Raw genomic sequence first — 17551 nt, 5'->3', positions numbered from 1 at the left:
CCTGCTGGTTGCTGCCTGGCACTGTGCCCAGGATCGGCCTCCCCCTACGGCGCTCCCCCTGGTTTCCCTGGTGGGGGTGGGGTGGGGGTGCTGGTGGGGGCGCTGAGCCGGCTGCCCTCGCCGGGGAGAACAGCTCAGAGGTCCTGGGTGACCTCCCGAGCTGTGAGCTGGTCACGTGCTCCGATGAGGCCAGCTCCTCAACGTCCGGCTGTCTATAACTATTAATTTCACCCCCACATCCTTGGGACAACTGTGGTCAGAGCAAAGGGTCTGAAGGTAGACCGTTTCCAGCTGTAAAGCCTTAGGTTACTTACTCTTTGAGCCTGTTTCCTTATCTGTCAAGTGGAGATTGATGGTACCTTAGAGATTTATTATGAGATCTAGTGACATAATGGGGCTTAGTAGAAAGAAGTGTTAAAGCGTGGGTTTTTAAGTCCAAGACTCACTGACTCATTGAACAAACAGTTACTGAGCGCGTTCTGCGGGGCAGGCCCAGTGCTAAGCCCTGGTGATCGGGTGACTCAGGCTCTGTCCTAATAGAATTTAAATGCTAGCCCTTGATACAAAGTAGTCCATCTACTCGGGAGTTTGTCAGAAGCACAGAAGCTCGGGCCTCAGTCGGGACCTACAGAATCAGAATCTATTCATACGTCTCCCCAGGTGATCGTGAGCACATTAAAGCTTGGGGAGCAGGGAACTGGGAAGAACTCTGGTTGCCTCCTGGTTCCACCGCTTCCTAGCTGTCCTTTCACCTCTGAACCAGTTTTGTCGTCTGTAAAACGGGTAGTTGTGAGGACAAAACCCAAGAGAGGGTGCAGCGCCCTTTGGTGTGTGACACACACAGGACTAATAAATGGTAAACCTTATGCTGGTAACTGTAAAAGCTCTTTGGAAAAATAGAGGGAGGCCCTGTGCAAGTGGGCAGTGTACCGGGATGACGTCACAGTGGTTTTTCTTTCTCCTCCCTTGTCTTGGGTGAGGCCTGCATGACCCTTTCTCCTGCTCCAGGTAGGGTAGGAGGGCCTCAGAGGAGGCGGGGGCTGATGGGAAGGTGAGACAAAGGGACAGTCGCTGACTGGGAGTCCGGCCTCCCTGCCTCCTACTTGCTCTTTGTCATCTGAGCCTCACCACATCCCCGTTACTGGCAGGGCAGGATTTGTTGCCCTTGTCTTTAAAGGCGAGGACACTAGAGCACAGCCTGGGAAGGAGGGGTGCTACAGGTCACAGAGCACCCGGGAGAGGCACCCAGGCCCCTGACCTCTCCACCCCATGCTCTTGCTGGAGTATGCTGGCTGGGGAGGCAGAAAGGGAAGAGGAGCGTGGTTTTGAGGCTCTTCTGTATAGCACGTCCGGCGATTATAAAACAGTGCAAAACTGGACAGCAGGCAGAGGCAGCTCCCTTCCTCAAGTTAGGAAGTCCATTTCCGGAGGAAGGCACCCCACGGCCCCTTCAATAGCCATTGTCAAAAAATAGCAAAGAGCTTGACCTGAGCTTTGAGTTCCAAGTAGAAAGTCCGTTTGCCAGGGGACCCATGCAAGTCCCTTTGCTTCTCCGAGCTTGTGTTACCCTCTGTAAGTTGGAGCTAACGCTGTGTTTCTCCCTTTACCCCTTGGGGATGTGGTGAAAGGGAGATTACAGATGGTGGTCTTATTAGGAGGGTGCTGTTTTCAAATCACGGTGCTGTGCTAGAATTGTGGAACAGGAAGATGGGGGAGCGACGCTGTGCAAGGACGACAGGGCTGCGGGTCCAAAGGATTCTTAACTGTTGCCCTGCTGCTTAATGGCTGTGTTCCTTTATGTCACTTTGCCTCTCTGCTCCTCTAACCCCCCTTGGTAAAACACAGAGTTTGGTAGCTCTCAGAAGGCCCTTCTGGCATTATCAGTGTTTTCCTTAAAACTGTTGTTAAGGTTGAGCTGGATTTTGGTTTCTAGTCCACCTCCTCTGATCATCTGCTCCTTTCCTCAGGAGAGAGATCTCCCTCACTGCAGCAAGATAACTCTCTTCTCCTCTGATTCCTTTTATCAACGTTTGCTGACCTGCACGAAACCAGTTTCACCCTGAGCAGCCTGTGCAATCTCCTTCTGTGGGCATCTTTCTAAACCCCGGGGGAGGCGAGGTGATAACCGCCTCCAGATAGCTGGAGGGCAGCTGTGTGTGGGGAATTAGCTTTTCTCGGTGTGGACAGAAGGAGACAGAAGCCGATGGGGAGACATTAGGACTTGGCAGGAAGCATTTTTAATAGTCAGAGCTGCTTGAGGCTGGGCTGGCCTGGTGGGACGGGTCATGGACCCTCAAGCGCAGGAGGGAGGCAGGAAGCTTGTTGGGATGTTGGATGCTGTAGGCATTTGAGCATCTCTTTGCCGGGGGTTGGAGGGTAGTGGGCAAATGAGGACATTTAAGCCTCCATCAACCCTGAGGATGCGTGTTTCTAGAAATGCTTCATTGTGCGCCTGTCCCAAGCAGTGGGAGGCTCTGGTGTCTGTAGGGCTCAGTTTTGTGCCTGCAGAGTGGACCACCATACCTTCCCCACGGGGTCCTCAAGGGGGAAAGGAGACAGTCCGTGATAATCCCCCACCACAGTAAGGGTGAGCTCGTCACACCTGACTGGCCGGGAGCAGCATCCCCACCATCAAAGGACACACCTTCCTGAGGCCACAAGACCTGACTCATCCCATCTGTTGCACTGCTGCTCCTGGTCTCAGTAGCCTACCTGTTCAGTGACGTCGCCCAGGCTTGCCAGGAATGTTCAGTGCCTCACCCGGCCCGCCTCTCAAGGCGGTACCTGCCGATTTCTCACTCGCTGGACTTTGGATCTGCCAAGCCCAGACAATTCCTGTCCAGGAACGGCTTGCCTGGCCCTCTTTTCACTCGGCAAACGTTGACCGAGCACCTGCTCCGTCCCAGGCCCTGTAATGGGTGCTGGGTGCTGGGTGCAGTGCTGATTCCCAGGGCTCCAGAAGGTCACAGTCAGATAGGGAGACACACAGGAAACAGATACAGTGATACCATCCTTGGGACACAAGCCACCACGGGAAGACCCTCTTGGCCTGGGGGCTCTTCCCAGAAAAAACTCAGGTCCCTCTTCAAGTCCTTGTTAAGATTCCAGTTTAATCTCTTCAGAGCTGTGGACAGTCCCCTAAGAAGAGAGACAAGGATCCTGGATTTTCTCACCCATCTCTAGTGGGCAAGGGCTTCCTGGGTACAACACCAGCGGTGCTTCTGGACCTCTGTGTGCCTAGCATCCTGCTGGGCATCATGCTGGGCAGAATTATATACCATGTCCTGGTCGTAAATTATATTTATATTACATAGAATCCTATACAATTGTATAGAATTATATACCAAGTCCTGGTCGTAAAGGATAGATAGTCATATAGGGAAAACAAAGAGAAATATTGCATGAAAAGAGACCCCCCAAAATCAAATGTAGACAGTGATCCCAGAGAAGCAGTGATGTGTGGAATGGAGGTCAAGGACATTGGACCCCCGTGGAGACTGATCTAAAAAAGAACTGGGAATGTCTTGGGGTCTGCTGGCCCCTCCACGGCCAGCACCAGTAGGGACACACTGATGAAATCAACCCCCTGAGGTGCTAAGGATCAGACTGACTTCAGTCTTTCTGCCCTGCCTGGTGTCTTGCTGCATCCTTAACGGCTTGTCCTTGGCCTCCTTCTTTATTTGAAGTTCCCCCATTCAAGTTCTTCAGGAGAATGGTTGCAGTCTAACCCCATCCAAACAAGGAGCCGTACTTCCCCTTTAAAGCTGAATTCCTTTGATGACTGTTTACTGAGCCCCTCCTACTGGCCAGGTGCTCGGAATCACCTGGTCTGACTTGAGAATGTCTTCATCAGCGTCCATCCTTTGGTGATAAGATTTCTAACTGGGCCATGGTTCCTTCCTGACCTCTTCTCTCTCCCTGGCAGGATTCGTGCCCTGGGAGAGCTGCTTTGCTGTGAGCAGACAGGAGGCAGAGCTGAGATGAGAGTGATAAAGGATTGAGTGGGGATTAGGGACCCGCCTGCCAGGGGCCAGAGAGAAAATGCTTGGCAGAGAGAAGGGGATTAGTTTTATTTTTATTCCCGCGTGTGGGGAGGGGGGGGCTAGTCCAGTGGCAGGAGGCGAGGGAGCAGCGCTGGTTCATGTTGTCCTGGCTCCCCCCATGCTCCTTCCCCTCTTGTCAAGACTCCTGCCCGTCTACTAGAACTCTAGGTGACGCTCCCTCCACGCAGCCTGAAACACGCCCCCTCCATCCCAGCAGCAGGCATGGCTGCGTGCTGCTTTGTAGCGAAATACTTTCTTCTCTTGGGAGTGGGGTTTTTCGTTACCATGGAGTGGGCTCGACCCCACCTCCCATTTGTTTTTTGTGAGTTGTACTTTTTTGTCTCCTAGATCCTAGTGTCTTGAAGATGGATGGTGCTATTCCTTGTTGTTGTCACCATATCAGCTACAGTAACAGTGATCATTTACCGAGCCACTACTTACTATCGTAAGGGACTTGTGTTCAGGGCCTTCAATACCTTGTCTCTAATCCTCTCAACCCTGCCAGGCAAGGTGGTGGTATAGATTGTTCCCATTTTGCAGGTAAGGAAATTGAAGCTCAGACGTGACTGCGATCCCCAGCTGGGAAGTGGTGGGATCAAGAATTGAACACATCTGCCTGTGTGCCCTTTGATGCACTGGCAAGTAGAATGTTCTTCTGGGCCCCAGTGCCTGGCACTCTGCATTATCTGTTAAGCATTTGACTATTGACTGATCAGCAGCACCTTGGCCCCTGTACATCTTTTATTCATCACTGGGACCTACTCTTCTGGCTCCAACCCTTCTGGGTTGGTGAAACTTTACCTTCCTGAAGTGCAGCATTTAACCTGGGAACCCATGTATTTGCTAACAAAGACAGAAGTCACTGGTTCTGTCCTCAAGGACAAGGGTGGATGAATTCCAAGGCTCCTAGGTGACCTTAACGCCCTGCCCGATACCTCATGGCGAGTTGCCCCCTTTCAGAGAGACCGCGAAGGAGAAGATGTAGGAACCACAGTGACAATCTAGCTGCCTCACTCTTCCCCTGGGGAATCTTAACACAGCCCCCAAGGGCCAGGCGCAGCGTCAGCGCTGCAGGGAGGCCTCCAGGCCTGAGCTAACATCGTTCACCAAGCGCTTCTACAAACTATTTCTGTTGGCATGTACAAGCAGCCCCTCTGTGCTGTGGTTTGGGAAGCTGCCTGCCTCTGAAGTCCTGCTCTCTGAGAGAGCCCAAACCACACACGCCTCATCCCTCTGTATTTTCACTTCCCAGCCCACAGCCCAGAGAGCTGTAAACCACACCATCCAGTGGATGGATGGGGACAGTCTACAGATGAGCTTACCCGGAGAGTCTGTAGTCCCGAGGGGCCCTCTCTCTAGCCTTTTATATTAGGTCCCTTTGCAACTTCCTCCCCTCACCACTGTCTCCACTGTTCAGTCAGCCGATTTTCTGGCATTGGGCCGTTTCCATGGCAACGTTCCCCTGTCTCCGGTGGGAGACCTGAGGTTCAACCCGCACCTAAAGCGGTTAGTGGAGCGTATACCATCTGGGTATGTTCAGATGCCTGGGTTAGGCAGCTGTGCTGTTTTGTTTTGTTTTGTTTTGTTTTTCCAGAAAGCAACTTTTTATTCTAGACTAATTTTAGATTTACAGAAAGATTACAAAGATAATACAGAGAGTTCCTGTCTACTCAGTTTCCTCCATTGTTCACATCTTACGTTACCATGGGACGTTTGTCAAACCTGAGAACCTGATGTCGGTTGGTGCCCTGCTAGGCAGTAAACGCCAGACTTGATTTGGATTCCACTCGTTTTTCTGCGGATGTCCGTTTTTCGGACCTAGGATCCCACCCAGGGCAATACATTGCATTTGGCTGTCATGTTTCCTTTGCAGCCCCTGGGCTGTGACGGTTTCTCAGTCTCTCCTTGTTTTTCATGACCTCAATGGTGCGGATCTGTGTTTTGGTGCCTTGGATATGTGTTTCCAGGGGCCGGCGCTCCATGCTACAGCCGGGGGGTGGGGGGTGTCTGCCGTTACCGGGCATCACTCCACGGAGTTGGAGAATGAGGGTCTTCAGGCAGCTGCCCAGGTCTCCTCCCAGCTCAGGCACTCGCTGTCTGTGTGATCTTGGGGGGGTTGCTTGGCATCTTTATCTTCTAGTTTTCTCAGCTGTAAGGTGGGGAGTGTCTCCAGAAGATTCTTGTGGAAATTAAACGCCTCAGTAAATAGAAAGCATGTGTCTTAGAGGAATCCTCAGCACAGGCCGGGTGCTCCATAAATGTTACCTTTTTAAACTCTTAGTGACGTGTTCCACAAGAACCATGAAGGGGAGGGGGCTTGTGGGACCGAAGCTGAAAGGAAGTTGAGGAGAAGGCTGAGGATGGAATAGAGAAGAAGGGGTTAGTTCCTTCCTCCTGTATCCTTGAGAACCGGATGCTGTGGGGCGTTGGGGGGCTGGGGGGAGGAGGGGAGGAAGTCAGGGAAGAGTGGAGAAGGCTGAGGAAGAAGCAGAGGGTTTTTCTTTGATTCTCCTTGCGGGACGCCTGGGATGAGGGGGCAAGCAGGAAAAAGGTGTGGTCTTCTTACGCCAGATGGCCTTCCCGGTATCTTTTGGATAAATGCACGCGACCTTCAAAACTGCCCTGAGGAATCACTTTTGCACACAGTCCCTCTGCCCCAGGCGCTGCTTTGAATTCAGGCATCTTCTCCTGGATGTGTAATTCTGTGTAGTAAGGGCTGTCATCACTCACCGCATGGTGTTGTAAGGACCTGTGTGCCTGTCTGCCTACCGTCTGACACTGTGAGGTCCCGGAGAGCAGGGGATGCTGAGTTTGGTTTGTGTTTCTCCAGCCTCCACACTATTGCTTAGAAAGTGATAGATGTTCCATAAATACTGTTGGATGAGTGAATGGGCCAGTGAATATGTTACTCTGGGTGGGACGTGGTAGTGAGGAGAATGCTGTGGGCGTGGTAGTCGGTTATGAGCCCCCAGGATCCTTTAAATTAATCTACTGTGAACAGTGGATTGGACCAAACCAGGTTCCAGTCCTGACCTGTTCCTCATTAGCTGTGTGATTCTGGAAGACTTAGCCTCCCCAACCACAGATTACTCATCAGTAGAGATAACATCTACCTGCTGGGCATTTTTTTGTTTTATTTTTCCTCCTTCTTCTCTTTAGATGAACTTCCATCCCTTTTTGCTGCTCCTTCTCTTAGACCTAGCTCAGGTCCTGAGAAGCAAAAGCAGATTGGAATTAACATGGCATGGGGGGATGAAACTTTGATGATTTTTGTATCCAACGAAGGAAATGCAAGATCCTGTCAAGCACATCCATAAGATTAAAAAAAATACTGACCGTGTACTAAGACATAAGGAAGATGTCGAATTCCACAGAATACTGAATCATATCGGCCATGTTCCTTGACAGTGAGGTAACAAAATTAGAAATTAACAATACATTAATAGTCCTCCCTAGGTTTTACCTGCTTTGGAAATTTAAAAACACCTTTCTAAATAACTCTTGGGTTCAAAAGAAACCAAAATGGAAATAACAAACTACTTAGAAATAAATGGTAACAAGAGTAGTAAATGTCAAAATTTGTGAGAATGTAGCAGAAACAAAATTCAGAGGACCTTGCAATAAAACCCCTTATTTTGCTGAACAAAAATTCAGAGGGAGCTTGATTTCTTTACATGCATATAGTAGAGCAATGACTTCATTCAAATAAATGAACTACATTTTAGTTTAAGGGACCTGCTGTCACCTTCTGAGAACTGGCATTCGAATTGCATCTTTAGCAGAAACTCTGTTTAAAGAAAACTGATTGTCTTAATGGCACGGTCTTGGGAATTTAACATGTACCCAGCATCACTCTAAACACTCCACATGTACTCACTAATTTAATCCTCACAACAGTTCTGTGAGCGGATTTATTCATGCTGTAAACAGGGAAACTGAGTCTCAGAGAGGTTAAGTCACTTGTCACACAGCAACTTAAGTCTCAGGGCGAGGTTTTCAACTCAGGCGGGCAGATGTATCTCTACATATGTGCACATTTGTAGGATTATATGCACCAGCATCTTTTTCATTCATGCATACAGATAAGTCCACTTTACCTTTATTGGTATTGCAGTGCTCCCTGACATGAGTGAGGGTGTGTAGCAGAGCCAGCGTGGAAAAGGCATCTTCAAATAGTGTGCGGAAGGTATGCATGGGGGCCCCAGGGGCCCACAGACCCACTTTTGAGCCCTAATGCTGCCACCTATTAGCTGACTTACCTGGGACAATTTATTTAACCCTAAGTAAGTAGTTGTCTCAGCTGTGAATGGAGAAAATCCCATTTGTCCCTCATAAGGTTGCTGTGAGAATTGGAGTTCAAGATTTGCAGATACTAACGACTATATATAAAATAGATAAACAAGTCAAATAGATAAGCAAGTCTCTTCTGTATAGCACAAGGAACTCTATTCAATATCTTGTAGTAACCTACAATGAAAAAGAACATGAAAAGGAATATATGTATGTATCTGTATGACTGAAACATTATGCTGAACACCAGAAATTGACACAATATTGTAAACTGACTATATTTTAATTAAAAAAAATAAGGAGGAGGCTGTAGCTCAGTGGTAGAGTGCATGCCTAGCATGCACAAGGTCCTGGGTTCAATCCCCCGTACCTCCATTAAAAAAAAAACATAATTACCTCCCCCCCAAAATAAAAAAAAAATTTTAAAAATTAAAAAAAAGCATGTATTTAAAAAATGTATTTGATGTGGTTGTTTTGACAGAACTCATGGAGGGGTCATCACGGACTTTGGCTTTTGTCCAGTTGTCCACGGACTCACTGGCCTTGGGCTAGTCTGGTAATGAGTTTATTCCTCAGTGTCTTCACTTCCGAATGGGGCCAATTCTTGCCTCAGACTGTTCAGCTAGAACAACATCTTGAAAGTAAAAGTGCGAGGCTGCACCCAGGGTATGGTTCTCGGTTGATTTCCTCTTGATTCATGCGGCGAGGGAGTTAGGGAAGACACAGGTCAGTGGAAAGGGGAAGTGTGCCCTCTGGGAGGGTTTCACTGTAGAGGGGAGAAGAGGCATTAGATCTTTAAATGAGAACAGAGAGCACTGAGTGCTTGTTGAGAGCTGACACTCTGAATTTCTGGCTCTTTGAATTAGAAAAGAGAGACTGGAAAAAACAGATGTTGGGCAGAGAGAGAGAGAGAGAGAGAGAGAGAGAGAGAGAGAGAGAGAGAGAGAGAGAGAGAGAGAGGGAGAGAGAGTGAGAGAGAGTGAGAGTGAGAGAGAGTGTGTGTGTGTGTGTGTGTGTGTGTGTGTGTGTGTAATCCTTGGAAATGGCGATGTTTGTCTGTCCTTGGGACTCCACAGACCCTCATCCTGGAAGGAGGCTGATGGGGGAAGAGGGCAGCAGGGACCAGAAAAATCACACGTCCTTGTCTTTTTGAATCAGATTTATTGGGTGAAGAGCTGGGTTTATCTAGACGAGTGTCTCCCAGGCAAAGAGCTGTTTAAAGGTGGGGAGGAGAACGTGCCAGGATTTGTGCTCACTTGCGTGTGCTCGGAGGGCCCCCGCCCACCAGCCGCAATCCTTTCTACCCCACTGTGGGAAGTGAAGGACCAGATGTTCCTTCTTAGTCCAGGCTGCTGGTCCCTTCCTTTCTGTTATTGTTTCCCGCACCCCCAACCTTTCCACAGGGCTCCTGGTCCTCTCTCTCATCCCGGGACCCTCTCGTCTTCCTGGGGTCTGACACCTGTGGCCCGGAGGACATCAGTGAGCCAGTAAAGGGTGACCTCTTCATTTGGGATGGCTTTCCCCTCCTCTCTTCAGAGGTCCCTTCCTTCTTTCTTGCTGCTCTGATGTGTGGTGATCCTTCAGGAATGGCTGATGATTTCAACTTACATAGCAGCCGTGTTTTAACCAGGAAAGGAGCGAGGGGACTCTTCCTTCCCTTTTTGTTGGAAGGCATCCACTCGTTTACTTGGGTGGTTTTCTAGCTAGCTAAGCTGGCTGGCTTTCTTCTTTCTTTTTTTCTCCCTTTCTTTTCTCTGTTGGCCAGAGGCCTCTTCCTTAAAATGAAGTCTCGTATTCAACCTCAGCATACGAAGCAGATAAAAGTGAGGCTATTGCAGACTGAGGAGGGGGCACCCCCTGCACCCTGCCTTCCCCCTCCCCGAATTCCCTGGGTGGCTTCCGAGGCACCTCTGAGGTCTCCTGGGCTTCCGCAAAGCCGCATTGGAAAGCTAAGCTCCTTACTTGGTGAGAAAACCAAGGCTTAGTGGGGACAAGCGCCGTCCCCAAGCCCACGGCGCCTCCCTCTCAGCCCACCTTTTTGCAGGGCTGGGCTGCTGTGAGCAGGGTGCAGAGGAATGAGCAAGGGCTGGAGGCAAACAACCGAAGCTTGAGTCTGATTCTGCAGAAGCTGGGAGACCTTGAATCCGTTAGAATCTCTCTGCCCTGCAGGGTCCCAACTACAGGATGTAGGAGGGGATCACGGCCGCGGTGCACATGAAGCTGCTGGAGCATCGTGGCCTCCCAGCTCCTCCTAGGGCTCTGCAGATGGCGAATGTTTTTAGTACAGGAGCTAAGGAAGAGGGGCCCACAGTCAGACCTAGGGTGCAGAGGATGCAGCTGGAGTGAGGGGAATTGCAGATTCAGTTGAGTCCTGGGCCCCTGAACTCTTTCCACTCTGTCCAGAGAGGGGGGTCACAGCCCCAGTTGTCCTCGCTGAGTTTTGGGGGCACCTTTGAGGGGTGGGACAGAGCCTGGGTTCAAGCTTAGTGCTGCCAAAGTCATGGGTGGTATCTCGCATCTCCCGGCAGAGAGGCAGCCGGAGGTCAAGGGGAGAGGAAGTGGGTTGCCGGGCTCAGGGTTCTCATGTACATTTTTTGTTGCAGCTACTGTCCCTAACGTTCTGTTACCACATACCTTGATTCTTTGATAAAGATGCTAAAGTCCTCTTCTAGGCTGTGCTCAGTCATGTGGGCTGGAGATAAAGCACACTGTGTGCTTTCCTTGCCCTTGGGGTCCCTGAGGCCTCTGCTGGGTCTGTAAGAGCACGGATGTGTCAGGAGGGAAGGCCCCTTGCCCTGGGATCCGGTAGATCCCCTTCCGGAGAAGCCTGTTTCAAGGGTCACGTGACTTGGATACCCTGGGATGCTGGCCTCTCTCTTGAATTTTCTGATCTGGACTAAATTTTGTTGGTGTTGTTGCCCTTGTTTTAAATTTTTGGAAGCAGCACGCTACAGTGGGAAAAACTCCGCGTGGGAAGTCAGGAATCGGGAAACCTGGGTTTTATTCCTGGCTGTGGCAGTAACTCATTATTTGGTCTTGGGCCTCGGTTTACCCACCTCTTGGGTGGGAGAATTTGATGATAGAATCTGAGGGTTGCATTCAGCCCTCAGATATCTTTTTTTTTAAATTTCCTGTTTCAAGGTTCTCAGACCAGATTTAAGCCATAGAGAAGATGACTTCGCTAGATCTGATACTTGGTTGTTGTATTGAGACGTTACCATGTGCTATTCATTGTGTAAGGAACTTAAAGCTATTATCTTACTTAACCCTCACAAAAGCCCTGGTGGAAAAATGTCCCTATTTTATAGATAAGGAGAGTGAGGCTCAGAGATGTTGAACCGAACGTTTAAGGCTCAGTAACTAGCGCGAGATGGAGCCAGCTACGGAATCCCGGTCTTCATGATGCTGCAGGATTGATCTTCTTGACTCAGCCTTTCCATAAGTGCTTCCTGCGGAGAACTCACACTTTTATTTATTTTTAAAATTTTTTAATTAAAAAAATTTTTTTAAATCGAGGTACTGGGGATTGAACCCAGGACCTCGTGCATGCTAAGCACATGCTCTACCACTGAGCTGTACCCACCCCTCTAAGAACTCATATTTTGAGATAGCACATCTTATGACGAGGTGATGGGGAAGCTGACACTTACTAGGCACTGGTGTGTGCCCTTGTGTGCTGGACGCTTTTCTCGTGTGAGCTCATCTAATCCTCGTAAAAGTCACAAGGTATGTGGTGATGTTACCATTTATAGTGAAAACCTCTGAGCAGTAAGGGACTTGATGGAGGTCTCACAGCCCTTAATTGCTAATAAAAGGTTTCGGACCTTGCTTATGAGTCAATCAAGACTTCTTTTTTCCCAGTTCACACATCCTCTCACTGGAGGTGGACCAGGCTGTCCTGCTAGAGTCTGTGCAAAGCCAAGAGGTGGCCGTCTCGGACTTAGGGAGCCCCTGTACAAACGCTATGGGTCTCGAAGTGCATGTCACTATGGAGGGCTTGGTGCCTGCCTCCCACGCTCCAGGACACAGTCGTTTCCAGCTCCCAGAGACGTTCCTTAGCCCCTCCCATTATGGCGGCCTCATCCCACTTCCTTCGCATGTGTGCCTATTTGAAGAAAACTGAGCTGACACACGCGTGTGTGTCTGTGTGTGGGGGTGTTATGTGGACACACGCACACATAGGGTGTCCCCCTCAGTGGGGGTCTCTACAAGACCTCCAAAGAGAGGAAACTTAACAGATGTTCGGTAACTCACCTTCTGGGGGAAAGCCTGGGCTCCTATTTTCCAGCAAGGATCACAGAGCTCCTTCTTGGGAGATGGAGCTCTTTGGAGACTGCTGAGAGGCCTAAGTATTGACGACAGTGAGCATTTTGTCTCAAACTTTAGAAACTGCTTGGGGGAGGGGTGGATCCAGGCTGCTGGTCTCTGTGGAAGCTTGTTATTTATTCAGCTAAAGTTGATTCAGTTTCTCTTCTATATACAGTGTATGGTAAGTGCTCAGTATACATGCAGAATAAGTCAATTAATGGCAAATACAAGTGATTTTCATTGCAAGTGACAGAAGCCGATTCTGGCTAAACAAATTAAAAAAAAATTATAAGAATACTGTTGGGCTCATTGGAAGACTACTGGGAAATAGCCGTGGAACTTGTCCTAAGCCAACAGAAATGAGGACAGCTCTGGGAACCTAGCAGGTATCTCTGCTGGGCGCTGCCAAAGGCTGACTTGGCTCTGTTCATGTCATGGTTCAGATCCTCAGGGAGCTTGGGTGGTGATGGATAACCTTCCCAGAATCACACATGGGGAAGGTGGTCCGGGCAGGCACGCACTCCCGGCATCTACTCCAGTGGATGGCACAAGGCAACATCGAGCCTCCAGGCGTGTGGTCAGTGGGGAAGGATGGCAAAGTGAAGGGGTGATGAGTACTAGGCTGGGATGGATGCCGTGGAAAGTTTGCACAAAATGCTTTGGGAGCTTAGGGAGGTTTTAAATTTTGCACGGGTCAGGTAGACAGAGAAGTTTGTTTGCGATTAAGTGTTAAGGGCTCAATGAAATTTTGCCAGCTGGACAGACGCATTTCAGGAAGAGGTTCTCGTGTGACAGTTCAGCGATACGAAGGAACGGTGTGTCCGGGAAATGTAGGGAATTCTAAGCGCCTGGTCCAAAGGGCCCCATGTGCTCCGTCAGGCATGAGGACTTTTAATCCTGGGAGGTGAACTATCATTGAATGGCTTTCAGTGGCAAAAGGACACAGTCAGTCTGGAGTCTCAGGAAGATGATTGTGGGGCTGTAGCAGTGTCCTCAAATCCAGCTCCTTTGAATGTGGCCGTTAAGCTGGGGCTGCTGATGGTTCCAGATAAGCCGGAGAGCGAAGATGATGGAGAGTCAGTCCAAAGAGGCTCCCCGGATGGCTGGAAAGTCCCAAGTTACCATGAGAGTTCCCAGTAACTCCATCTTCTGTAACAGATCAGGGGGACGGTAGCGGGGGAAGGAAACAGGCCCTGGTGGCTTTCCTTGCCGGTGGAGTTGTGAGCATTTCCGAGCGACACGTCTTGGCTTAGAAGGTGTAGGCCACTGAAGGATGTGAAGAAGCAGGTGTTGGGGGTTAACCCGCTTCCCAATTCCACTCCCAACTACCAGTTGTCGCGCTGTGCTCAGGGCTGGGCTGTGTGCAGTGCGTCTGGGGAGAATGCGCCTGCAGCTGGGTGGGAATGCAGCGCTGCCTTTAGATAAAGCCCGTCTGTGGTCTTGCAGAGGTAGTTGGATGAGATTAAGAAAGTTGGGGTCCCCAGGCATTGCTGAGGGCTGGGCAGAGAGCTTCCTTCTCCCCATAAACATGAGCTCTGATGGGGAACAGCACACGGTGCTGTTTCCTTTGCAATAGGTGGTTTCTGAAAACAGGAAAATCTTCACTCCTGCTGTGAGGATTTGAAGCTAGTGCTTTGGAGGAATCATGGCTAGAAACTGTTCTAATGTTGATCCCCAGTAGAGTAGACCATGAAGCTGAGCATTATGGGGAAGGGATTAAAAACATGGGGTCCAAATCTAAAAGACGGGCTTGAATCTGCCTGTCTCCATATTTTAGCTGTGTGACTTTGACCAAGTTACTTAACCTCTCTGTTTTAGGTTTCCCAACTGGATTGAGCTATACTAACATCACCAATGCCACCACCACCACTACCACCACCAAAATACAACGTTTGTTGAGTTCTTACAGTATGTCAGACGCTGTGCAAAAGTGTTTTATATTCATTATCTCATTTATTTCATAAACAACCCTATGACATAAGCAGTGTTATTATTGGCACTTCACACACACAGAAACCTAGGCCCAGCAAGGTTAGTCCCTTGTCTGTTGCTCCCTTCCTGCCCCCGCCCCCTGCAAACTCTCAGTAAGAGTAGAGCTAGGATTTAAACTCAGACAGTGTGACATCAGAGTTTGATACATCCCAGAGCTGTCCTGAGTTTGAAAGGAGACAATGTACATAAAATGCTTACTGTAGACGCAGCTCCTGGTCCCTAGTGAGCATTCAGTTCTGCGTGTTATTTCTGTTGGTCTCTGTCTCACCCTCCTCCTTTTCGTCTCTCACAGAAGCAGCTGACACAGGATGACGACACCGACGAGGTCGAGATTGCTATTGACAACACAGCTTTTATGGATGAGTTCTTTTCTGAGGTAGGTGCCCTTCCGGTTTTTTTTTTTTTTTTCTTTCCTGAATGTACATAAGGAAACAGCTTCCTTAGTAAAGAATAAAAAACCGCAGATCTTTCAAGGGAAGCAGAAGACAGTCAGTCTTTTGCTGGGGTGGGGTGGCCAGACCAAGAAGTTAAAAAGGAGAGTCTCTTCCATGCTTGGGAGGATTTGGATTTTTAATTTTACTGAGAAAGTCAGGAGAAGGTAAACTGTAGGTAATTAAAGACATGCTTTTAGAGTCTTATGCTACATGACAGCATTTTAATGATAATCTTTTCTTGCCTAAATTATATAATTTAAATATAGAACCAATCCTGGGAGTCCAGCCTTGAGTGTAAAACAAATAAAAACATTGCATTTTTAGGCCTTTGATTCTGTGATTCAGATAGATCAGATTTGTTGTTTCTAAAAATTCAATCCCTTTGACTTATTTCTGGTGATGTTTGAGAAGCTAAGAAATCTCCAGTTTCTTCTTTTTTTTTTTGAAATTCAGCAGAGGCAAAAATGAGTCGCTCATGTTGACAGATTCACATAGTCTTTGTTGTTGAGGATCCTCTTAGGAAGATGCTGTGGTGGAAGGCTTGAGTGGGTGGTGGGCCGGGGGCAGTGTGTTGAGCATCATGGACAGAAACACAGGCTTTGGGTCCAGGTGAACTCGGGCTCAAATCTCAGCCCTGCTTCTGACAGCTGTTGATCTTTTGAACGTTCCTTAACATGCTTGGTTTCCTTATCTATAAGTGGGGATTGCTAATATAATTCCCCACAGGGCTGTTATGAGGATTCAATGGAATAATGTTTCCAAAACATTCTGTGTTGCATCTGCCATATATGTGCTCCATGAATGGTACTTCCACAAAACCAGACCAAACCACAAAAAGTTCAGGCACTGAATTTTCTGCCACCATACTAGGATTTCTTTTTCTTTTAACATTTTTTTTTTTTATTGAGTTATAGTCAGTTTACAGTGTTGTGTCAAATTCCAGTGTAGAGCCCAATTTTTCAGTTATACACGAACATACATATATTCATTGTCACTTTTTTTTTTTTTTTTTTTGCTGTGCTAGGGTTTCTTAATTTAGGTTTTTTATTTCATATAAAAAGGTACCCTGTTCTTGTTCTTTTTGCCGGGGTTGGCGGGGGGATGTGGATGCTCCCCATCCTCTAGACTGTGGAGCTGGAAAAGCCGCCCTCTCGTTCTTCTCTAAGTGGGGTGAGTGGGACTTGATGGCTTATGCATGTTCATCTGTTAGCATAATAAGCGGGTTTAAGAGCCAGCCTGAGCTTGTGCTGGCCTGATCGGGAAGCTTACTGTGGAAGCTGCATGGTTCCCTACCCTCTCCGTGGGTGGGTCCATCGCCTTGATCGAGGCGTCCCAGGGAGACCAAATAATGCTTGAGTTTTGCGAGTCCAGTGTTGTTCCAGGTGTGGACTGTGGCAGGAAAAGGTCTTTCTCTTCAGTGCCGGGCAGGGGAGGTGGATGTAAGGAGACGTGTGACATCATTGCCGGTGGGGTCACAAGAAAGACCAGGATGTTTTCAGAATATGCTTTGCACTATAAAACTCAAATGGTTTCTTCAGCTTTTCAACTGCTACAGAAAAGAATTGGCCCTTGGGTTTTCATCATACCTCTGCTCTTGCCCGGGGGGGAATCCAGATACATCAGCTTCTTTCCTAAGATAAGGATTCCTCTCCAATAATGGTTTCTGCTGCTTATCTTAAACCAGTAAGAGAGGCAGTATCCCTGTGAGGTGGGAAGATGGTGGGCTTTGGCCTCTGAGATACGGTCGGAGTCTGTCCTCGGGCACTTAACAGCAGTTGACCTTGGTCAGGTTACTTAGCCCATCTGGGCTGTAATTCCTGCTCCGGGAATCGGGAACCGGAGTACTTACCTTTCAAGGCTGTGGTGAGCATCACAGGAGATCACGTGAGGCTCATGCATCTGGGAAGCATTATCTGAACAGAACAGCGCCAGATGGATGGAGTTATTTTTGGGGACTTCAGGTCTCCAGGGCTGCTGCTTTCCTTATTGCTGTCTCTTTGTTAAATCCTTTTCTGTCGGTTAGGGGGGTAAAAAAAGCCCTGTCACATTTAGGGTGAAGGGGACAGCATGATTTTCAGACTTAGTTCCTGACCTGTCCCTAACTGTGTGATCCTGGGCACATGTCTCCATGGGTTTATCTGAAATGGGGAGAAAAATATTCACTTCACAGCTTTGTTGGGGATTAAAGGAGCCACCACTCAGGAAGTGCTTTGAGTGGGCTTGGGTCATTGTTACTTTCCTTCTTTCTCACCTGATCGAGCACAGAGAGGAGCAGTATTGGAGTGGGGTGGAGGCAGGAGGGAACAGGTCATGGAAAGAGATCACACTGGCGCTGGTGCCCCATGGAGCCTGGTCTCAGTCTCAGCTCTGCCCACTCCCAGTGGTTTAGCTTTTGAAGAGCGTTGTTTAACTGCCCTGAACCCCAGTTTCCTCTAAAACAGGAATAGCGATATTACCTGCTGGTTATTATAAATAGAAAATGAG

The 17551-nt window shown here is 48.7% G+C and overlaps 1 protein-coding gene across 6 annotated transcripts in view; it reads left to right on the top strand.

The window, feature by feature from the left end:
• STX3 (syntaxin 3) overlaps positions 1-17551 on the top strand; it is a 34594-nt gene that overhangs the window by 675 nt on the left and 16368 nt on the right. For 5 of the 6 annotated variants that reach the window (XR_012509577.1, XM_074371968.1, XM_074371967.1 and 2 more), the window contains exon 2: positions 14926-15009. Coding sequence is in view for 4 of the 6 variants with exons in the window: in XM_074371968.1 (XP_074228069.1) it covers positions 14926-15009 (84 nt within the window). In the remaining 2 variants the exon portion in view is untranslated. Of the gene's footprint in view, positions 1-7422; positions 7456-14925; positions 15010-17551 lie in introns of those variants that run through there. The other variant, XR_012509576.1, reaches the window with a different exon arrangement.

The sequence above is a fragment of the Camelus bactrianus genome, chromosome 10, assembly GCF_048773025.1.
Source record: "Camelus bactrianus isolate YW-2024 breed Bactrian camel chromosome 10, ASM4877302v1, whole genome shotgun sequence".
Taxonomy (NCBI): domain Eukaryota; kingdom Metazoa; phylum Chordata; class Mammalia; order Artiodactyla; family Camelidae; genus Camelus; species Camelus bactrianus.
The sequence above is the reverse complement of the archived record's forward strand: the minus strand, read 5'-3'. Positions and strand labels throughout refer to the sequence as shown.